Genomic DNA, 23,072 nt, shown 5'->3' with positions numbered 1-23,072 from the left:
ACAGCCAGCATAATATGCTGCTACATGAGAACTGGTTTGGAAGGAACCACTGAACACCTGTGCCCATTGGTCAGTGGAGATCAGAACACTGCAAGGAGAATACATTTTATCTTTAGACAGAAGCATTCAAGCCAAGGAGGCTCCTACTTATATCATTCCCTAGTGACCTGAAGAAGAGCTCTGTGCATCTCAAAAGCTTGTTTCTTTCACCAACAGACATTGGTCCAATAAAAGGTACTACCGCACCCACCTTGCCTCTCTCAAACCCTGGGACCAACATGGCTGCAACAACACTGCAAACATCGTACCCTAATGGTAATCCCTGAAGTATCACTGACAGTAATTGACTGCCCAGAGGGTACATACTGTGATAGTGGAATGTAAGACCAAGGCAAGTATAAGAGAAAAGTTTGGAAGAAAACTTTCAATTGCATGTGAGAGATGCATAAATAGGTAAGGAAAAAATACATTGCCTTAAGGATTAGAGAGAGTGTTGAATGTAAATAATCTGGGTTTTTGGATCCTTTGGGAATGAAGGAGGTGACATAAATGTAAAATATTAACACAACATCAAGAAACCCTTACCTCTCTAAAAGTTTGTTCAAAATTCCGAAGCTGTATACACTGCTCAAGCTTTTGTTGATGTTTAGCCCAAAATTCATCAAAGGCAATCTCTGTTTCATCTAATTGAGCCAGAAGCCTAAAAGAAAGTTCAGGATCAAAGTGATGGTTACAGTCTAAGAGACAATAGCATCTTTTAGTGGAAAACTCAAAGCCTCCCTTTAAGTAATCTTTTTCTAAGCAATCAGATGGACTAATGTTAGCAGTACAGCAGCCAGGTGTTCCTATACTACTAGGTAGCTTTTCCTCATTTTTGATATTGCATGTAAGTGGTTTCTTGAATAATATTGACGTAAAACAGAAATCCACCATGAATGTTAGCATTTATGGAAAACCGATAGCAACGTCTAGATCTAGATGCAGCACATACCCACGTCTAAGTTCCGGTTTGTGATACCCTTTATACTTCTCTCTCCTGAGCAGAGATGATCAATCTGCAGTTTTATGCCATATACAAGGTGTGTAGTAGTGGCTGTCATAAATAAGAACTTGTTTCACTTGTAATTTAAGATAGGTTTGAACCCAAGTGTTTTATGCCTGTTTTACTGTTCAGTCTACCTATGTATACAGACATGAATATTGCACTTAGCACTATGGTATCTGAGTGCTTATCCTCACAATGTACATTACTGTAATTAGGGTATAACAGGATGGCTGCAGATCAGGTCTGAGGTGTATTTTGCCTCGCTTACAGCATCACAAAAATTCACCAGAATTCTGAAAAAGATTTTAATGCATTTAGGAGTTGAATTAAAATTAATTCAGAAGAGGAGTTTATATGGATTCTGTAGTTCACTCCAGCTTTCCTCTGATATCACAGCTACACGGGACATTTTGGACAAACTACTCAAAACAATGAACAGATGGCTTGTAGATAACTAATTGCAGTGATGGGAGAAATGAAGTTGCTTCTGCCAAACTGTTAGTTGGAATGCCAAGCTCTTCAAAATGAAACTGCATGGAAAATGTTGGAACCAAAGCAAATATATAGAAACACAAAATGACACACAGAAACAACTTAAAATACCATCTTGTGGAAATTTTCTATGTTTTGATAATACTGTGCAAATTTGTATCTCTGTGTTATGGTCATATAAGGGCTTAAAATTTGGCAGTAAATTAAGACAAAACACAGAGGAAAAGCCTTAATATCTAACACTTAATTCTATAGGCTTGATTCTATTTTTTTTTTAAATCAGGCAATTGTTTTTAAAAAAAGCTTAAGCCTATGTAAAAAGGCCAGCGATACACCAAAAGATCTGCCCTCACCCATGCATAAGGTACTCCTGGTGGAATGCTGCATCAAAAAATCAAACATTCTCTGCCAAAAAATTAAAAATTCTGTGCACTATATTTTAAAATTCTGCAAATTTTATTTGTCAAAATAACACTACATGATCACGCCAGTTTCAATAATTTTTAGGGTTGTCAAGCGATTAAAAAAATCGCAATTAATTGCACTGTTAAACAAAAATAGAATACCATTTATTTAAATATTTTTGGATGTTTACTACAACTTTCAAATATATGGATTTCAATTACAACACAGAATACGAAATTTCCAGGGCTCACTTTATATTTATTTTTGATCACAAGTATTTGCACTGTAAAAACCCCCCAAAAGAAATAGTATTTTTCAATTCACCTAATACAAGTACCGTTGTGCAATCTTTCAGAGTAGCAGCCGTGTTAGTCTGTATCTGCAAAAAGAAAAGGAGTACCTGTGGCACCTTAGAGACTAACAAATTTATTTGAGCATAAGCTTTCGTGAGCTACAGCTCAAATAAATTTGTTAGTCTCTAAGGTGCCACAAGTACTCCTTTTCTTTTTTTAGTGCAATCTCTTTATCATGAAAGTTGAACTTACAAATGTAGAATTATGTACAAAAAAAAGGCATTGAAAAATAAAACAATGTAAATTTTTAGAGCCTGGAAGTCCACTCAATCCTACTTCTTGTTCAGCCAATTGCTCAGACAAACAAATTGTTTACATTTACAGGAAATAATGCTTCTTGTTTACAATGCCACCTGAAAGTGAGAACAAGCATTCTCATGGCACTGCTGTAGCCGGCATCGCAAGATATTTACATGCCAGACGCACTAAAGATTCATATGTCCCTTCATGCTTCAACCACCATTCCAGTGGACATGTGTCCATGCTGATGATGGGTTCTGCTCGATAACCATCCGAAGCAGCGCAGACCAATGCATGTTCATTTTCATTTTCTGAGTCAGATACCACCAGCAGAAGGTTGATTTTCTTTTTTGGTAGTTTGGATTCTGTAGTTTCTGCATCAGACTGCTGCTTTTTTAAGACATCTGAAAGCATGCTTCACACCTCCAGATTTTGGAAGGCACTTCAGATTCTTAAACCTTGGGTCAAATGCTGTAGCTATTTTTAGAAATCTCACATTGGTACCTTGTTTGCGTTTTGTCAAATCTGCAGTGAAAGTGTTCTTAAAATGAACAACATGTTCTGGGTCATCATCCGAGACTATTATAACATGAAATATATGGCAGAATGTGGGTAAAACAGAGCAGGGGACATGCATTTCTCGCCCAAGTAGTTCAGTCAGAAATTTAATTAACACATTTTTTTAACAAGCATCATCAGCATGGAAGCATGTCCTCTGGAATGGTGGTCGAACCATGGAGGGGCATACGAATGTTTAGCATATCTGGCATGTAAATACCTTGCAATGCTAGCTACAAAAGTGCCATGCAAATGCCTGTTCTCACTTTCTGGTGACACTAAGTAAGAAGAGGGCAGCATTATCTCCTGTAAATGTAAACAAACTTGTTTGTCTTAGCGATTGGCTGAACAAGAAGTAGGCCTGAGTGGACTTGCAGGCGCTGTAGTTTTACATTGTTTTGTTTCTGAGTGCAATTATGTAACCAAAAAAAATCTGCATTTGAAAGTTGCACTCTCACGACAAAGAGATTGCACTACAATACTTGTATGAGGTGAATTGAAAAATGCTATTTCTTTATCATTTTTACAGTGCAAATATTTGTAATAAAAATACACACTTTGATTTCAGTTACAACACAGAACATAATATATATGAAAATGTAGAAAAACATCCAAAATATTTAATACATTTCAATTGGTATTCTATTGTTTAACAGTGCGATTAAAACTGCCATTAATCGAGATTAATTTTTTAAATCACGATTAATGTTTTTGAGTTAATCACGAGAGTTAACTGTGATTAATCGAGAGCCGTAATTATTTTGGTAATTTATTTCAAAATACCTGTCAGCAAGTATGTCTGTAACAATATATATATGCACAAAAAAAATTCCCCCAGATGTAGAGAGCTAAAGAACCCCCTATGACAACCCAGTTTCTGTTTCTCTACCCCTCCCTCTCCAGAGCCCAGCCAGGACGTCAGACACCAGGACTCCTCCCCCTCCCCCCAGAGTACAGATACGCCCCCAGCACTCAGAGCCCAGCCAGGGGGCCTCCCCAGCCCAGATACCCGCACCCCCTCTTCCCCAGACCCCAGCTGCAGGGAACGCCTAGCACAGATACCCAGCCTCCCCCTAGAGCCCAGCCACCGCCCCCCCTTTCCCAGATACCCACACCCCCTCCCCACCAAAGCCCAGCCCACATACCCACCCTCCTACCCCCAGAGCCCAGCGGTGCCTCCTGCCCCAGCTAGACACCCTCTACACCTCAGAGCTCAGGGAAAAACAGCCTGATGCTGGGACCCAGACTTTGTGGAGTTTCCTGCACACTGCTGTCTCCTTCCCTCACGGTGTGTGGGGAACCACAGCTGATAGGAACCCTCTAGCTCGCTCTCCCCCCAGTAGTGTCTTCTGTGTGCAAGCTGGGCTCTGCCGGATCCAGTGGCCCCCACTGGCGGCCAGAAGCACTGCAGTCAATTTTTGCGGGAGAAAGGAAATTCTGCACACGCAACATTAAATTCTGCAAAATTCTGCATTGCGCAGTGGCGCAGAATTCCCCCAGGAGTAATTAAGGGAAAAGAACTCTCTCCATTTCAATCACCTTCTCAGGCAAGGTCTGAGTAAATATATAGCGCTCTCTCTACATCCCCAAGGTCAGCTAAGTGGGTCTCTTAAGCCCAAAGGGTGAGAGTTCCAGAGTCAAGAGCCCTTCACTGAGACCCTCTTGCCTCTGCCAGTTGTCAGCTGGATAGTCCCAGCCAATCTCAACTGTCTGGTATGAGTCTGAGGAAGTCTCTAAACTAGCCAGGAATCAAATAATAAAGGGCTTAATGGTCAAAACCTACACACTGCATTGCCAGTCACAGTAGACTATAGAACAACGTTATGTGCCCTGCATCACACATTATTAAGCAAGGAACAACCACATTCTGTTCTGCTTTAGCTGAAGTTTCTGGGTGGCCTCTTAACTTATCCCAAGCAGACCACATTGCACTACTCAGTCTGGAGCAATGGCTCTCAAACTTTCCAGTCTACTGTACCCCTTTCAGGAGTCTGATTTGTCTTGCGTACCCCCAGGTTTCACCTCACTTAAAAAGTACTTCCTTACAAAATCAGACATAAAAATACAAGAGAGTGTCACAGCCACACTATTACTGACAAATTTCTGACTCTCTCATTTTTACTATATAATTATAAAATCAATCAATCAATTGGAATATAAATATTGTACTTACATTTCAGTGTATAGTATACAGAGCAGTATAAACAAGTCATTATCAGGATGAAATTTTAGTTTGTACTGACTACTGCTTTTTATGTAGCCTGTTGCATAACTAGGGAAATGTCTGGATGAGTTGATGTGCCCTGGAAGACCTCTGCGTACCCCCAGGGGCACACGTACCCTTGGTTGAGAACCACTGATTTAGAGGTACCAAGGACATGAATCTGTCTGATGAAGTCTGTATCTTAAAGACTACAACCTTCTACCAGATGATAATGGAAGAAAAGCACACACTGCTACAGTTGCTATACGGACATGCAGAAACAGCTGGTGACCTAACACAACTCCTAGGTTCTTAGTCATAAAAGGTGGACAAACACACCCAAAAGAAGATATCACTTCTGCTATCTCCCTCTTACTGCTTCCCCCAAAACAATATCACCCATCTTATCTGGATTGAGTTTCAGTCAGCCATCTCTCATACAAGTAGCAATCTTCTCCAGACAGTGGGACAGCTGATCAACTGCATCATCTGAGCCAGATGGAATGGAGAGCAAAGTGTCATCAGTATACTGATGGTACTGAAACCCAAACTGAAGCCTTATCTCCCTCACATGCAGACTGAGCCACAAAGACGACAAAATAGAACCCTGCAGCACTTTGCTCAACAGAGGATTTGGAGCAGACGAGGTACTGCCCAGTAACACCTTCTAAATATTTACCACCTTAAATCACTTTGCCGATTAGCTAATTACATGCATAAAAATTAAATACTAGATAATAAAATTAAAAATGTGTAAAATAAAAACGAATGTACGCTCCATATTTCATTCAACTCACCTTTCCACAGTGGTTTGATTGTCAAGCTGATCTTGGTTGAGTTTGTAGTCTGGGTTCTCAGTAACTGGCTTTCTATTACTTTCAAGGATATCACGTCCCTGTTTTAATGCTAACCTCAAATCCTCCTGCAGAAAACAAAAAATAACACATTTTAGTGGTGTTTCTAAAGAAATCTTGCAAAGTACCATAGATAAAGTGTTCTTTATAGGAAGAATAGCAAGAACAATTTAATAAAGTAATTTGGCTAAGCAGCAGTTCTGCAGAAAGGGGTCTGGGGATTACAGTGGATGAGAAGCTGGATATGAGTCAGCAGTGTGCACCTGTTGCTAAGAAGGCCAACAGCATATTGGGCTGCATTAGTATGAGCATTGCCAGCAGATCGAGGGAAGTGATTATTCCCCTCTATTTGGCACTGGTGAGGCCACATCTGGAGTATTGCGTCCAGTTTTGGGACCCCCACTAGAGAAAGGATGTGGACAAACTGGAGAGAGTCCAGCGGAGGGCAACGAAAATGATTAGGGGGCTGGGGCTCATGACTTACGAGGAGAGGATGAGGGAACTGGGATTGTTTGATCTGCAGAAGAGAAGAGTGAGGGGGGACTTGACAGCAGCCTTCAACTACCTGAAGGGGGGTTCCAAAGAGGATGGAGCTAGGCTGTTCTCAGTGGTGGCAGATGACAGAACAAGGAGCAATGCTCTCAAGTTGCAGTGGGGGAGGTCTAGGTTGGATATTAGGAAACACTATTTCACTAGGAGGGTGGTGAAGCACTGGAATGGGTTACCTAGGGAGGTGGTGGAATCTCCATCTTTAGGGGTTTTTAAGGCCCAGCTTGATAAAGCCCTGGCTGGGACGATTTAGTTGGGGTTGGTCCTGCTTTGAGCAGGGGGTTGGACTAGATGACCTCCTGAGGTCTCTTCCAACCCTAATCTTCTATGATTAAAAGTAATGAATTAAAGGTACCGAAGGTTAAACCTCAACATTTTTCAAGCTTGTTCCAACCTCTCAAATCTGTTTTGGAAGTTTCATGATAACAGACAGACACTTTCTCAAGATTTCCAGTGCTTCTGGTTGTGTCACAACTACCTAGAGAATTTTTGCTGCTGTATTCTGAAACTGCTGGCAAACTAGTTTTGGTTCAAATTATTAATGTTTAAAAAAAATGTTATCTGAACTGGTTTGTCCATTCCTAATCAGAATTTCATATATATGCACACACATTACTACAAATAAAAAAAAATGAACATCCCCATTACTACATCTTTGGTTGTACAACAATTTCCATTACAGAAACATAACATCATAATTTGTACGTGCTGTATCTTAGCCTCCAGGATTATTTTTGCAAGGAATAAAGATCCTTATTAAACTTCAAATATAGCCAGACAGCTTTAAACTTCAAATATAGCCAGACAGCTTTAAGAAGATTTCAAAGGTCTCACATTCTTAATATTATCCAAATATTTTCAAAAGCTCTCCAATTTTTCAATTGTATTTTTATTGCTAGTTATAATTAAAATAATGTGCTAACTAAAAGCAGGGTATTTTCCTATGACATACCTACCTTCATTTTGTCCTTCTTTTCACTATGTGCTGCAAGAAGGGAGCTGGTTGATTGCACATCATTTGGTAGTTCTGTTTCAGCCAATTCGGTCCCAAAGGACTGAAGCATTTGAGCTGTTTGCTTAACCATTAGGGCAAAACTTTCTATGGCCTTTGGAATATAAAACCATTAAAGACATTTGATGCTCTGAATACACACACACATCCCGCCCTCCCACAGTAAAATGCAAACTTTAGATTACAACTAAAAAGTTTGGCTTAAAAGTTTGTTTTAAAGACTATTTTGCTAGCAAAAGTTGTAAATAAAACACCTTCACCATTAGCTTCTTAACTGCATATTTTCTCTATGCTTACATCGGATGCATTCTCCGAACATTTTTATAATCTGGAATCATTTTTTAACTTGAGCTTTTCCCCCGCTCTTGTAACACCACCACCCACCCAGGCCCTGCCTCCCAGTTCCCAAACAACAATATTCCTTTGCTCCAAAACCTTAAGAAAACCACTCCCAAAGTTACTACTTATGTTATTTCTCTAAAATGATTAAGTTCCACTGAGATCATCTCCTCACTCAGTTGATGTCAGCTTGCATTAATTAGAATGTGTTTTATAAATGACAGAGTATAACACAGAAGGGCCCATTAAACTGCGAAAAACAAAAACAACTAAGACTTACAGTGCGGTGAGAGAGCCATCTGTTATGGCAATAATCCAGAGTGCCACCAAGGTCTTCTGTTAGCTGTGTTTTGTCAATATAAGCATGCAATTCTGTTACCGAGCCCAGCATTATGATCTGCAACCATAAAGGAGTAGAATTAATATGACCAAATAAATGACAAGACTCATATTAGGAATTTTGGGGCAAATCCTGCAGTCTTTACTCAGGAGATTGAAATCAAGGGAAGAAGCATAGGGTGGATTTATTCCCTTCGTGTATACAACATCACATCAACTCAATAGTAGTTTATGCTGGAAGATGTTACAAATGTAACATGGAACAACATAGACAAATTGTTAAAGTAACATGTAAGCATTTTTTTTCCATTTGCTGATGTGCACATTGTCCAGATTAAGTACTTTAACAGTTCACTGCTAGTATAGTTGAGGCAAAGAAATACTTACAGGTACCTTCATTTTAAATTCATCTCTGTTGAATTTGAAAGCGAGGTCTGAGAGAGTTCGGTGGATAAATCCTGTTGGACGCAGAACAAGGACCAGCTGCAGGTTTCCTGGGAAAGATGCCTGTAAGTATCATTAAACAGGTTTGTGCCATTAGTTTCTGTATCACTGGGGTCTATAAATGTATCTTTAGACTATATGAAACCCATGCTAAACCACGTCCTGAGTGTACCGAAGGCCTATGTAAATGCTTCACTGAATAAAAACTCAACAAGGCCTGTAATCAGAACATTTGAAAACCCACTCATCTATGGGAATTAGGATTTAACTATTTTCCACCCTGGACTGTGAAGCGTTTGAATGATGAATTATACCATCCAGAGCAATTATTACTGCTGTGTAGTTGAAATAAATGTTCTAGTTCAAGGACAGTAGATTGATTAAAAAGGAGGCTCATTAAAACTTACAGCTGTAGTTCTTTTACAGTTATCTTTTCCCATTGCCATTTGAACGCATTGTGATTATCTTTTCTGGTCCGTTTGCACACCTTGCCTATCACTAGCCATGTGAACTATTACCACCATAATTGACTCTCTCTCAGGCATTAGCTTAAAATGTCAAACTAAGTAGTCATTAATCTGAATCAAGTGAGGGTTTTTTTTATTTTTTTTATCATTATTGATCCAAGGGAAATACAGGAAAGATGTATAAACTTATTCTACACCCCAGCCGGTCTATCTGAAACAATGCTACCAAGATCATTTTTGTCTCCTGCTGCTTAGACTAAGTCACTCCACACTCAAAACTGTCCAGTAGTTTCCCCTCTCCTTCTGCATTAAGTGCAAGCTCTGTACAACTCTACTTTTGCCTACATATTTGCTCTCATCTCCACTTGCCTCCATTTCTCCTATCTGCACACTCCCTTTCCCACCTGTAACTGACACTCTGCGTAGCAGGGAGGGCATCAGTCAAGAGGTAGTAGTTGAAGGAATATGTAAAGCTTTCTATGTGAAGTGGTAACATTGGAGAACTGCTACTGTAAACCGTGTTGGGCAGGTGCCTGCTGTTCCTCTTTATCTGAGCTCATATCATCACTATCTAGATAACTGCATTCTTTTTATGCCTTTTTCAGAAAGTCCTGGAGAATTGCAGAGACAAGGACATGACATAAGAGACATTCCTAGAACACATTTTAACTTTGTGAACTAGCCAACTTTAGAACGAGCAAAGACGAAAGGACAGAAAAAAACCCATGTCACTCTAATCCAGCAACATATATGTTATGAAGCCCAATGTGTAGTAAGCAGACAAACCACGCAGTGCTTTCTTAATAGTGCTCCATGCCAACTTATTAAGAACAAAGATAAACCATGGATTAATTTAATGTGTGGTTACTAATGTCATACTTTTATGGGTTAATGTTCATTTATTGTATAAGTGTCAAATTCTTCACAATGTAAGAGAGAGGGAAGCAAAAATATAGAACAATTTTACTTAAAAAGTTAACATTTTACACTCAGAGGACACTGCTATGGATTTCCAGGTCAGGAAATGAGAAAATTGGTAGAAAGATTCCTACAATATGCAGGAAAAAAAATTACTGTACGTTCTTTTTCATACAACACTAACAAATCCTTGGTCACCCAAGCTATTATTATTCGTGTTGTGATAGTACCCGCAACATGGTACGTCCTCTCCACACACATTAAGACAGAGTCTGTGTCCCAAACAGCTCACAGTCTAGGACTTCACTGTTATCACTATGGTGCACGCTGTGGCCATTTGGAACGTCACATCAGCACCATGGACAGACTTTGGAGCACCTGACTCTAAAAGCACACCTCACTATCGACTGAATCGCCATTAGTTGTTAGCAGTAAAGGAACTGACACAGTGGAACATTTCAAATGCCACCCAGTAGATGGCAATGGTACACAGACATATCAATCAATTCGCTGCAATACCAGTAAACAGCAGCATCACGTATTAACATCCTTACAGGCAGTACTGATCCATGAAGTGAGTCATTCCAGGAATAGTGTTACCCTCCCATAGATAGGTTGGATATTTGTAGGATAGCCAGGCGTGTGAAAGAAAGATCTCGTATCTTCCTCTGCTGTCCATCACTAAGTGTCAAAAGAAGGTTCCTGAAACTTCACCAGTTCAACATTTCCATCAGTTCTGTCATTTAGGAAGATACATTATTTCCCGGCACCACGTCTCTTTTTGGCAATTGATGCAGTGAAATTACTGCAGCCAAGATGTGCTGTCAATATCAGAGCACTAATGGAAGGTAAACATTGCCAAAAAAGTCAGCATTCACAATATATAAACTTTTGACCTCACCAGAGGACCTAAATATTCACATCCATGTACAACTGATGTAATACTTCCTCCACACACAGTATATTCCATGACCAGAACCCCTTCGATGAGCAGGTGATTGAAACCATCTTTTATGCATACACACTATTTACAATGGTGTTAAGAAATATTTGTGTAATAGTAATAATAATTTATATAGTGCATCTACTACCATGCTTCCCAAACCATATACATCATCTGAAATGTAGCCACCTGTGGAGTGGAAGATAGCAGCCAGCTATTCTTATTATTTAAATTATGGTACAGCTCAAAGGCCCCAATAAGAATTGGAGGCCCATTATGTGGGGTGCTGTACAAATACATAGGAAGATGTAGGTCCTGCCCTGAAAATGTACAATCTAATATGAAATAATATGAAACCAAGAAGTCTTATAAACTACGGAAGGAAGGATGACAAAGGCAATGAACATAAGATTATGTGGCTACACAGAGTTCAAACAGAGCAACACCTAACGTATCTTCTACCCATAGTTATAAATAAAAATAAAATCAGCTATTACCTGCTGAACAACCTAGTCATCACTGATATGTTGTGGATATTACAACAGAAGCGGGTCTGATGGAGGGATTTGAATGAAGAGAGCGTAGTGACCTTACAGATTTGTTCAGGGCATACAACTTTGCACATCAATAATAGGAGAGGACATTTTGGCACGTGACAATAGAGCAAACCTCTACTCTTACAAACAGTGCCATGGGATATTTAGTGCCTGCACAAAATGGACAGGAACGCTGCTTTCAAGGTCTCATTTGAAACACAGTAAAATGCATGGTACCCAGTTTATCTGTCTTGTATGTCTGAAAAGCTGACTCGACCTGCTAAGAATTTAACTAGCAATTCCAGCGAGCATAGGTATCCCAAACCTAGGTCCTGACCCCATCCCATTGTGTTTCCATTCAGGTCAATGGCAAAGCTCCCTTGGAGGTCAGTGAGAGCAGAATCAGACTGAAAGTCAACTGGAGTTTTACTACTGACTTCAGTGGAAGCAGGATTGACTCCTGATGCCTAACCACTAAGCAAACCTCTGCAGCAGTAAAAACAAGTTAATATACAGAATGTCCAAGAATTTACTGTATGAGCTTCTCAACATCACAGAAGGCAATACGGTATTCCGACTCCATGATATCCATTTCTGTGGCGCTCAAGCAGGATGCTACAAACCACGAAATGAGGATGCACTGAATAGTATTTCAAACAGTTGAATTAGATGCTTAATGTTCTGTAACTAATGTATACTATTACTAATAGTCTCTTTGCTTAACCCACACTACAATGGCCTTTTCATAGCAACAGGGCTTTTTTATTAGATCGTTTTATTGATCCGAGTTCTGTTTCTTGAAGGTAGTACAGTTTCAGTGTCCATGGGAATTTGCAATTTCTTGTAAGGTATTCTCACACCTATTACCACAGATATCAATAAGAAAAATAAAAAGAAACCCTAAATAACCAGGAATAATTTCCACAAACAGTATCTTCCAAGTCTAAAATCTTGAATTAACCTGTTTAACATTTTCCCCTAAAATGTTATTTCAGGAAGTATACCCCACAGCCCTTTTAGAGGGACACAATGCAGTTTAGAATCAAAATTCAGCATTTGTAATTTCTGAAGTGCATTACAGAACCAAATAATTGATTTTATTTCATTAAATTAAAAATAATTCAGAGTAAAAACAGTTTTTGTTTTTAAAATTTAAAAACATTCCCTGCACTGTTGTGAAACATTATGCTCGAATAGGCGAACCAAAAGTTGAAAGTACCTACAAACATGAGTGGTAATGACCAGACTAATTTTATTGTCCAAGCAGAGTGAAATACTTAAACAAATAACCTAACATGAAAAGAAAGATACCTATTTTAAATTATTTCTCTTTAATAATCTGTTCTGTATAAAGTTAACATTATAAAATACCTATGAGGAAGAGCTCTGTGTAGCTTGAAGGCTTGTCTCTCTCGCCAACAGAAGCTGGTCCAATAAAAGATATTACCTTGCTCTATGACTAAATCATGACAGAATCTCTTTAATCTCTCATGTTTAACATTCACCATCTTTACACAGTGGTGCCTCACTTCTGTCTAGGAAGGCAATGCTGTTTAAGACTCCTTCTCCAAAATCCATGTTTGTGCTTTACATTGTGTAGGCTAACAATGAAGTTTCTGAGTGGATCTTATCTTGGGTATGTCTGCCTACACGGCAGCTAGAACCAAGCCTCCCAGCCAAGGCAGACACATTTGTGCTAGCAGGGCTTGTGCTAGCATGCTAAAAATAGCAGTGTAGATGTTGGGGCTTGTGCTTTCAAGCTTAGGGGGTCAGGTGGGCTCCAGTCCAAGCTGCAACATCCATACAATTATTCTTAGCATGCTAGCTCGAGCCCCGCTAGCGTGGGTCTGTCTAACAGAGCAGGAAGGCTCACTCCCAGCTGTAGTATAGATATACCCCTACAGGCTACAATAAAGCAGCTTATAGTGGCCTAGGAGAATCCTGAATCCATTCCATGACTTATATTCTCTATTACCACAGTAAATAGCTGCTACACCGCTGGACCAGCCCACTCCCTGTAGTATTTATATGCTGTGACAGGGTCGGGCAAGATGGCTATAGGAGAGTAATAGAAGGCAGATATATTAGCCCCAGGCTAAGTAGGTCCCTTTTCCTTGGGCAAAGTAACAGGGAAAGTTCCAGAACAATCAGGAACCTTCTAGAGACAATTAAGACAGGCTGATTAGAACACCTGGACCCAATCAAGAAGCTGCTAGAATCAATTAAGGAAGGCTAATCAGGGCACCTGGGTTTTAAAAAGGAGCTCACTTCCGTTTGTGGTGTGCGTGTGAGGAGCTGGGAGCAGGAGCTGAGGGTGAGAACGCGGACTGTTGGAGGACTGAGGTGTACAAGCATTATCGGGCACCAGGAGGAAGGTCCTATGGTGAGGATAAAGAAGGTGTTGGGAGGAGGCCATGGGGAAGTAGCCCAGGGAGTTGTAGCTGTCGCACAGCTGTTCCAGGAGACACTCTAGACAGCTGCATTCCACAGGGCCCTGGGCTGGAACCTGGAGTAGAGGGCGGGCCCGGGTTCCCCCCAAATCCTCCCAACTCCTGGTCAGACACAGGAGGAGTCGACCTGGACTGTGAATTCAGAAAAATGGCCAAGCTGAGGGCTGCCGTGAAGCTCCAAGACGAGCAAATCCACCAATTAGCGTGAGACCCACCAAGGTAGAGCAGGAACTTTGTCACAATGCACAGTGAAGCCAAAAAGAAGGTTTTGAAAGGAATTCATACGGAAAAGGATGCCAATTTTCTTGATAAGTAAAAAATGAAGGGAATCTCCTCTTGTATGCCTGAGTCAATGTTCGTAGATCCTGCCACAGTTATGAAGCTGTTAAAAAAGTGGCAATTTGATCACTGAATCCATATAAACAAGTTAGAGACACCGCAGAATGTAAACATAAGTGCACGCAAGTTAAAGCTCATTTATAGAGAGGTCTCATAAGGCCCACACGTCACCTTTGGATAACCTCAATGGTCATAAGTTTTTCAGATTATGTAAAATCCTTTAAAAAAAATCATACTTCCAGCTGAAATGTTCATCTATTATTGTCAGAAATAACCTCTAAGATGATTAAAATGGAAAGAGAGCAGAGAAAAAAATACTTTCTCTACTGTTGTTTGACTGCACTTTGTACAGAGCCAGTTAGGTGGGTCCCAATCTTGCAAGCAGATTCCATGCAGGTGACTGCGGTGGGCCCTTATGGAGCCCATTGGCTTCAATGGTGGGGTCATCCACATGGAGCATTGGAGCTTTAGTCATTTTCAGCTTGTGTTTGTATGAGCTTTTCATACCGCATGGGAGAGGGAAAAAAATATTGCAAAACCACTCAAACTGGCCGAGGGATTCAGGGGTCAGCACAGCCCTTAACACTGTTCTTAGTCCCAGTGGGTAATCTATTCCATTTGTTCATTTAAACACATACAGATTCCTGGCTTTGACACCATCCATGTCCAGTCCAGTGGAGAACAGCATGGCCTTTCAGATTTGTGGAAATTTCTTTACATACAGTGCATTCACTAAGTCGGAGCTTTCCAGTAAATGAAGATCAGTTACATCCCCAGGAATTGTACTGTGCTTTGTATTGTCCTCTGGGTGTCCCAAACCTGGAGCACAACAGAGCTGCCAGCTGGCTGAATGAAAGAGGAGCAGCCCACCTACTGGCTTCCCCAAGGCTTCTGTTAAGTGCTGGGAAGTAGGCTGCTCCTCTCCAGCCGGCCAGACTTGAGGAAGCAGCCTTTGAGCTGCTCCCTTCCTCTGAAGTGACGGGAAGCTTCCCACTATGCTCCAATTTGTGGAAAGCGAAAGTACCTACAAAAACAAAATCCAGCTATGTTTAAAGCAGAGTTTAAAGTGGATAAATTTATATATTATCTTAATGATAGCTTGGAAGGTTATTGAAATGCAAGCTTCCTATGGCACCAAAACTCACCCTAGGATTAAGAAGCTCTTGCGGAGGATTGATAAAGAAGCATTCCATGCTTCATTACTATGCTGGATACTAAGATGATAAGCAACTGTAGAATGGGTAAACACATGGGTAAAAACATAGAGTAAACATCACCTGGGAAGAGCAGAATTTCCACTTTCTATAGATGACAGTTCACAGTTCATTAATCCATGTTTTCCCCAAGGAACTACAGTACAACTCGATCTTCTGCCCAAGGTCAGAAAGAAAAGCAGTGGCACCGTGAGACTTTGTTCTATTCTGACTGACAATTGGCTAATCCAAAAAGACAGTTTTTAAGACTTCCTACTTTTCAGCTGAATAAATAACTGCATTCAGAGATGATACATGACAAATATGTGAACCAAATGACAGAGAAGGCTAGAAACGGACTAGTATCACGCATTTCACGTGACAAGGTCAGATCCATATTTTAGTTATTTACAGTACTTGGACTACAACGAGTAGTCGTGAAATCTCATTTTATGTACAGTACTCAATATATCTACATTTCCCTGTAATAATAGAAAATGTTATGCAATTTTATTCCTTCTACACTCACTTGTATACAGCAAGTCAGAAGACACTGTATGTCAGAATTCCTGTATATAAAGCAGCAAGCAGGTATATCTGTTGAAACTACATTAACAGTGTAAATTGCCAGAATCACCCAACATGGTTTAATGGCAGAATCCTGCACAAGATGAGCTCTCTTATATGGGCTTATTGTCCGGAAGCTTCAATTAGATGAGCTTAGAGGGATATCTTTAATTTGAAATTCTAGTCAGCTTAAAAAACGTAATTAAAAGCAGTTCTATGCACTAGGTCTGTTCTCAAGTTTCCCTGGTAAATGCTTGTGGCTTTACAACCCCATTTAAAATGTATTTTTCTCTCCTCTTTTTGTGTGTTAAAAACCCATGTAATAAAAGGGAAAACTGACTGACTATATCAGGGAAATAGTGAAAAGGTCTATACACAAAGTGCTGTTAAATACACAATGTAAACAAACAAAACAAGGAAATAATAGTTAAATTGAAACAAGTGTAATAAAACAGCTTTATCTTTTAAAAAACCTAAGTTTTATACAATCAGAAACAAAATATACAGATAGAAAATTAACAATCGTATTCTTCTTTGCTGACGCAATCACTACCACTCCTAAGATACCACAATGCCTATAAAATATCAGCTTCTGAATGAAGAGCAGCTTGTATAAACTCAATCCATGCAAGCCCAAAGTGATGGTGGTTGATTGGGGGCATGCTGTGAAGAACTAGCTGGAACACTTCCCCCCAACTCCCAGTCCCATGAAGTCATACAACCCCCACTCATCAAAATGATTCAACAGGACGAGTCTTGTTTGACTCGTCACTAAACCTGTATGACTGTAACATCGGTTACTAATAACATATTCTTTTATCTCCAGCTCACTAGGAAATTTCACTCCCAGGCCTTGGCCACAGAGATCAGTGTCTAGATTACCTAATTCACTGTATCTGAAGCCGACTGTAAAAAAACCCGCAAAGGTTCTAGATAGTACAATATGTGACTGCCTGGCTTGTCAATGGGTTTTTTAGGCTGTGGTCAGCACATTGGATCCATGCTCTAGTCCCTCCACTGGTCACCAGTCCACTTCTGCTGCCAGTTCAAGGCCTGGGTCCTAGTCCTCAAAGCAATTAATAGATCAAGCCCCAGTTACACGAGAGACTGAGCCATGAACCACTAACGGAGCTGCACTCCTACAGGACAATGCAGCTCACAAACCCTGATATGAAGGGCATAAGAAGTAGGGACAAAGCATTCTTAGTCAAGGGGAACCAGCCATGGAGCAAACTTCCAGAGCAGATTAGATGAATCAAGAGTCTGGTCACCTTTAGGAAATGCTGCAAAGCTTTACTATTTGATAAAGCTTTTCTATCATAAACAGAGGGCACACACATCATCAGTCACTCCCTCCAACCCATTAAACAACAAAAATTTTAAAAAAATCTACCCCAAGTTATATCCTTATAAACTGAAAGAGAGCCAGAGGCACTGAAAAGTCCATCAGGGACTTCACCACTGCTAACAGACTTTTGGAGGAAGACACCTCTGATACGCTGCTTATGGATGGCAGTATAAAACTCTAAAATATGATAGGAAAAGAAAGATCCACTTTTCAACTCTGGTGTGAGGGCCTCTCTTTTCTGAGATTCATTGATAATCTCGTCTCTCAACACTGACCATCAAGGGGTGTTACATAAAACTCCACAGCTGAAATATTTTGCTCCTAATTGAATCCTCAGACAGAAGTCTTGCCTCGTTTTCACAATCCTATCCACCTTCTCAGGTTGTGAAAGCAGTACAGTTAAACAGGGCTGTGATGGGGGTGTTCACCCCACACTACCCTGAAGGAGTTAAGGTGGCTCAGAGTTGCTAATTAACCAGAGTTGCTAATTTCACCTGGGGAGAGATTTAGGCTTGACTGACAAGCCCTAACTGGAGATGGAGGCCATTTGGACAGAAGTAGGAGAGGGCTTGTATAAAGCCAGGAAGTGAGAGCAGAAGGGGGCTGTAGTGGGGAGGTCTGCAGTCACTCTCTGGGCCTAGTGAGGAGAAAAGGAGGAAACCCAGAGGTGCACCAGAAGCCTTGGCATCCTGACCTTGAGGGAAGGGTTTACCTAGAGGGGTGGTGTAGAAGAAAGCCTGTGGAGGGCAGAGTAGGAAGAGGCCCAGGGAAATGGCAGCAAAAGTTGAGATGGTACAGACCTTGGCTACTTATAGTAGGGTCCCTGGGTTGGAACCCAGAGTAGCAAGTGGACTCAAATTCTCCTACCAGCTATTAGGAAAGTGGCACAGTCTTGAATCAGAACACTATCTGGAATGGCACGGGACAGCTGGTCTGGTGAGACTTCGTTACTCTGGAAGGGGAAAACTGTAAAGTGGCCTGGTCAGAGGGCCCAGCCATGAAGAGGAAACACTGCAACTTCTAGAGAGCATGAGGGGCTACATCATGAGCTGAGAGAAGGAAGGGGGCATCACACTGGGCAGAACTAATCCCCATACGCAGCCATGAAAGGACACCCTAGCGGGGAGTGTGCCCTGTTATAAGGGGCATTAGCTCTTCGTTTGCCACTGCTAATGCAGAATCTCTGCACCTGAAACAAAATTTCAATGTGTCATTGAGTTACTTTTGTTTCATGATTAAATGAATCTATGGGCCGCAGACAAAACTTGTATACAGGAGCAGTCCCAACAAACAAATATAAGTGAGTGCATTTCTTGTTAGCAAAGTGAATTTCTAGTTAGCAGTTGCTAAAACGTTCATAAATGTCTCCCATGATACACATCCAGTCTAGTCACAATGTCATCGCTATCCAGCGATGACATTTCTATTTGGGATTGTAGAATGGAATTTTCAAAAGGGCTCAGTATTGAAGACAATGAGAGTTTTGTCACGGACATCAATGGAAGCAGCATTAGGCCAAAGCTGAGCACGTGTGCAACTTCAGCTAAGGAATCATTGATTTTTTTAAAATTATTTTTTAAAGTAGCACACAGAACAGTACAGAACGAGAGAAGGAAACATTTATGATTCCATTGCAACAGCCTACACATATTTGCCAGGTTCTGCCTTTGAAACTTAACTTCCTTCTTCAAGCAAAGACTCCAGCGACCATTGCAATCACAGGTCTCATATGTATCGTAGTGAGTAGGTATTCAGGTTCTATGTTCTGTGAAAGACAAAAATCTCCCATTTCTTCAACACATGGAGCACTGTATATGTACTTGGTGCTTAAAACCACAACATTAGAGCTTAGTGTAAGCTCTAAACTTTATCATGGCTGCTAAAAAAACCAACATCAAAGGCAATTTTGCAACCAACTGTGATTTTATAACATCAAGCAGAAAAGCTGGATTTTTGTGAGAGTGAATCCCATTTCTTTAATCACCCCAACCACTCCGATCTCAACTCTTTTCAGGTCTCAGTACTGGAATCTTCTCAATGCTGGATCTCAAACTTTCATGAAGTACTATCAGGATTCATTTTTGCAGCATTTTTTGATGATTTATTAAACATATTTTAACATCCAGAAAATTCCAAGCCCTATTATGGGAATATCATATTGTCAAGCCTATTTAAACAAATTGCAAAGCTGCAGTAGACAAGAAGCCTTCTGGCAGTGCCACAAGAACAAGGAAGCAATACTAAGATGACAAATAATTTGCAGCTTTGATTCTGACTTGCTTTTACCTCCCACGAGGAGAACCCCTTACACAGAAACTGGTTACAGCTCTATGCTTTTGCACTTACTGGTAAACATTCTGAAATACTGGTAATTAATGCCAGCATGACAAGATTGAAAGAGGCAAAAAATATAAGAAAGGGTTATGATTAGTACCCGACCAGTATACAAGTGAATATTCATTTTTTATTATTAGATATGCCTCTCTTTTACAGCTTATGTAATACAAACTTGCATTGTTTAACAATTCTGTTTATATTTAATTTTTAAAAATTAATAACTGAACGGTATGTTAGTTAAACTCTGGTAACTTTTTTTTAAAAGGTATGAAATGCATGCTGAAACAACCTAAAACACCTGCTATTGAGTTTTCTTTGAAACCTGTTTAAAAACTGTTACCAGAATTAGCAGATTTTAAATGTACGTAGCATTTACCTTTTGAAATATTAAATCACAGAACTACTCCTATAAATGTACTTTTGTAAATGGAGTTTCATATATTTAAACAAATACTGAGGCGGTTTCAATTTAAACCAAAACTGGCATTTTAAAAAAAATCCTCCTCCTCACAAAATCAGCAAAGCTTGTTTGATCAGTGAAATGATCATGGCTCAGCTCTATTAGCTTTGGGTTACCAATGCAAAAGCTATTTTCCATTTGAACCTAGGTAGGGGTGAAGCTACTTTGCAGACCACATTACAAGCATACTGTATGCCATACCACTGGGTGTTGATGGGTTAAATCAGAACAGAAGTAAGAACAGTTCGAATGTATCTCTAAAAAAAATTATATTGTAACACTTTGGTAAAAGAAAAAATGTTTACTGCATTTTATATATGAGATAGGTTCAACCTGGAAGGACCTGCCATAAAGGCCTTAACTGAAAAAAGAACTCACCGCTATTCGCAGTATGGAGGCTTTCACAGAGGTCCATTTGTCTTGCCTTCGATCTATGACAAGGATAAATCCAATTCCAGCATCTTGTAAACTAAGTTTGGGGGAGCAAAAAAACCTGTAGTTAAACATACAGATGAAACGGTCTGATATTCTCTAGTAATATTTCACAGTTAAAAAAATAGTAGGTTAACCTTTCTTGTGCTGAGCCTCAAGTTATTTATTTAAAATATACACATGAATATCTCTGATATGCCATTAGGAGTATGCAGCACTCCCAAAAGAATTCTGTGCAGCTTGTCAGTCAGTTAAGCCATAAATTGCGCTTACCCACAGGAGGCAAGGTTTCACATACCCTGAACAATTATTATTTCAGTGGAATATAAACCCCTTTGATTATTCAGGATTTTTGTTGCCAGTATAATCCATCTTTCATATAGTTTTCTGTATCACTATTCCTGGATAAAAACAAAATCATTTTCTTTTTCCATCTGTTTTCTTATTCCTTTTTTGGACTGGCTTCTTATTTTACTCGTTTCTTAATCCCTTCAAAAACTCAAGCTTTTGTGATCCATGCATTACATTAGTCCTTCCATCTGAAATTCTCATAGTCGTCCATGTTAGAAATCTTCTCTTAGGGCAATTGTTATATTCACCAAGACAAAAAATCCCAAAGGCATCTAAGAGTTCAAAGTCACACACTAGAAAGGTAAGATAAGATGCACTTCTTTGAAATGGAAACATCTGTGAGAAAGATCACACTTGAATCCTTGTGTAAAGATAAGCTTTGTTTCTCTGCTCTGTTCAGCTTCATGTGCTACAGTCACGGAGTACAAATAAAGAGATCGGCTCCGTTTTTTGTAATTTCCTATCAAAACCAATTGTGTAAAGCCAGCACTTGACTGCCAGCCAATCACAACAGAAATGAAAAATGACAGGCAAGTACAAGACAGACTGACTTGAATTGCTAATTTTTTGGTATATTTGGCAACTTGTATATGCTAGAATATACACTGTAGCTGAACACAGCAATCATTAATTTAAAAAAATCCAATATAAATTGATGCAGAACTATATAGTTTGTAGGGAGCTCTGTATGCTGTGCTTGTAAATATTACATATGATCGTGGTTTGTTTATTGTCATTGTAATGATGGTGCTTTTTTATTCCAGGTTTGTAAAATGGTATGGAAATATTTCTTGCTTATTTAGCACTGATGGTTTATCATAAATGAGTTACATATTGTTAGCTACATTCAGTAGAGATAACTATTGTGTGTTATGGTGGATGAAAATTCCAGGCATCCAACTGTGGTCTCCTGAATTAATATTTACTATTATAGGTCTTAGTACCCGCCTCCTTTTTTTCCTCACTGCAAACTGGCCAAAAGCATGGGCTAAATATTTATTGGAACAAAAAAGTGAAACTAGGCTTCCAAAAGTAATGAGAAAGGAAAGAAACAATACTAACAATAAAAAAAAATCTACACAACATATGTATCAACAGAACATTTATTTTCTTTTACCACAGAAAGGCTTCAGCTTCCCCTGAGCTTCTCAGAACCAAGACATGCAGCCTTTAACTCATATCTCTGGTTTAGGATAACTGTACAGACGCCCCCTGACTTACGCAATCGTTCCATTTTAGAAAGTCCTGCGTAACTCAAATTTTGTGCAAGTTGGAAACGTATACCCCCATACGTTACACAAAGATTTCCAAAACTCAAAAATCCTATTTCTGGCTTATGGAACTTTTTCCGTAAGTGCGAATTTGCATAAGAGTCGGGTCTCGCGTAACCTGGGGAGCGTCTGTATCATTGATACATACAGCTTCTGAGCATTTAACTCATAAGCTTGACCAATCCACTCCATCTGGGGTGGATTCTAGCCCTGTAAATTTACCAGTACATGAACCTATGCAAAATATGCAAATATTCAAATAGTGAGCTATAGCTTATTTTGGTATTCATGATGCTTTACGTCTTTATATTTTTGATCAGTTTTCTTACTTTTTTAACCTATATGCTCCACCTAGGGAATGCTGATATCCGATTAGGTCAGATTCGAATTGTTAAATCATTTAATTATTAAATGGATAAGGAAACGTTAATGCCTGAGGCCATGTGGTTCACTAGACCCCACACATGGCTAACTCGCACACTGATCCCTGATTGTGTTCTAATGACAGGATGCACTCCACTGCTGCAGATCAAGGGAGTCATCTCCACAACGCATGCCAGTAGCTCAGAGTTAAGGAACCTCAGGGTTGCTCCTGCATCCATTCTAAGGCCCTGATCCTGCAAGCTG

At 39.8% G+C, this 23,072-nt stretch overlaps 1 protein-coding gene across 3 annotated transcripts in view; it reads right to left on the bottom strand.

The window, feature by feature from the left end:
• MCF2L (MCF.2 cell line derived transforming sequence like) overlaps positions 1–23,072 on the bottom strand; it is a 259,022-nt gene that overhangs the window by 38,497 nt on the left and 197,453 nt on the right. For all 3 annotated transcript variants that reach the window (XM_084612820.1, XM_084612821.1, XM_084612822.1), the window contains exons 5-10: positions 20,770–20,860; positions 8,777–8,896; positions 8,331–8,447; positions 7,656–7,805; positions 6,094–6,218; positions 586–700 (exon numbers count right to left, since the gene is read on the bottom strand). In XM_084612820.1, the coding sequence (XP_084468946.1) occupies positions 586–700; positions 6,094–6,218; positions 7,656–7,805; positions 8,331–8,447; positions 8,777–8,896; positions 20,770–20,860 (718 nt within the window). The remainder of the gene's footprint in view (positions 1–585; positions 701–6,093; positions 6,219–7,655; positions 7,806–8,330; positions 8,448–8,776; positions 8,897–20,769; positions 20,861–23,072) is intronic.

This window comes from Lepidochelys olivacea (assembly GCF_965140295.1).
Source record: "Lepidochelys olivacea isolate rLepOli2 genome assembly, chromosome: 1".
Taxonomy (NCBI): Eukaryota; Metazoa; Chordata; order Testudines; family Cheloniidae; genus Lepidochelys; species Lepidochelys olivacea.
The sequence above is the reverse complement of the archived record's forward strand: the minus strand, read 5'-3'. Positions and strand labels throughout refer to the sequence as shown.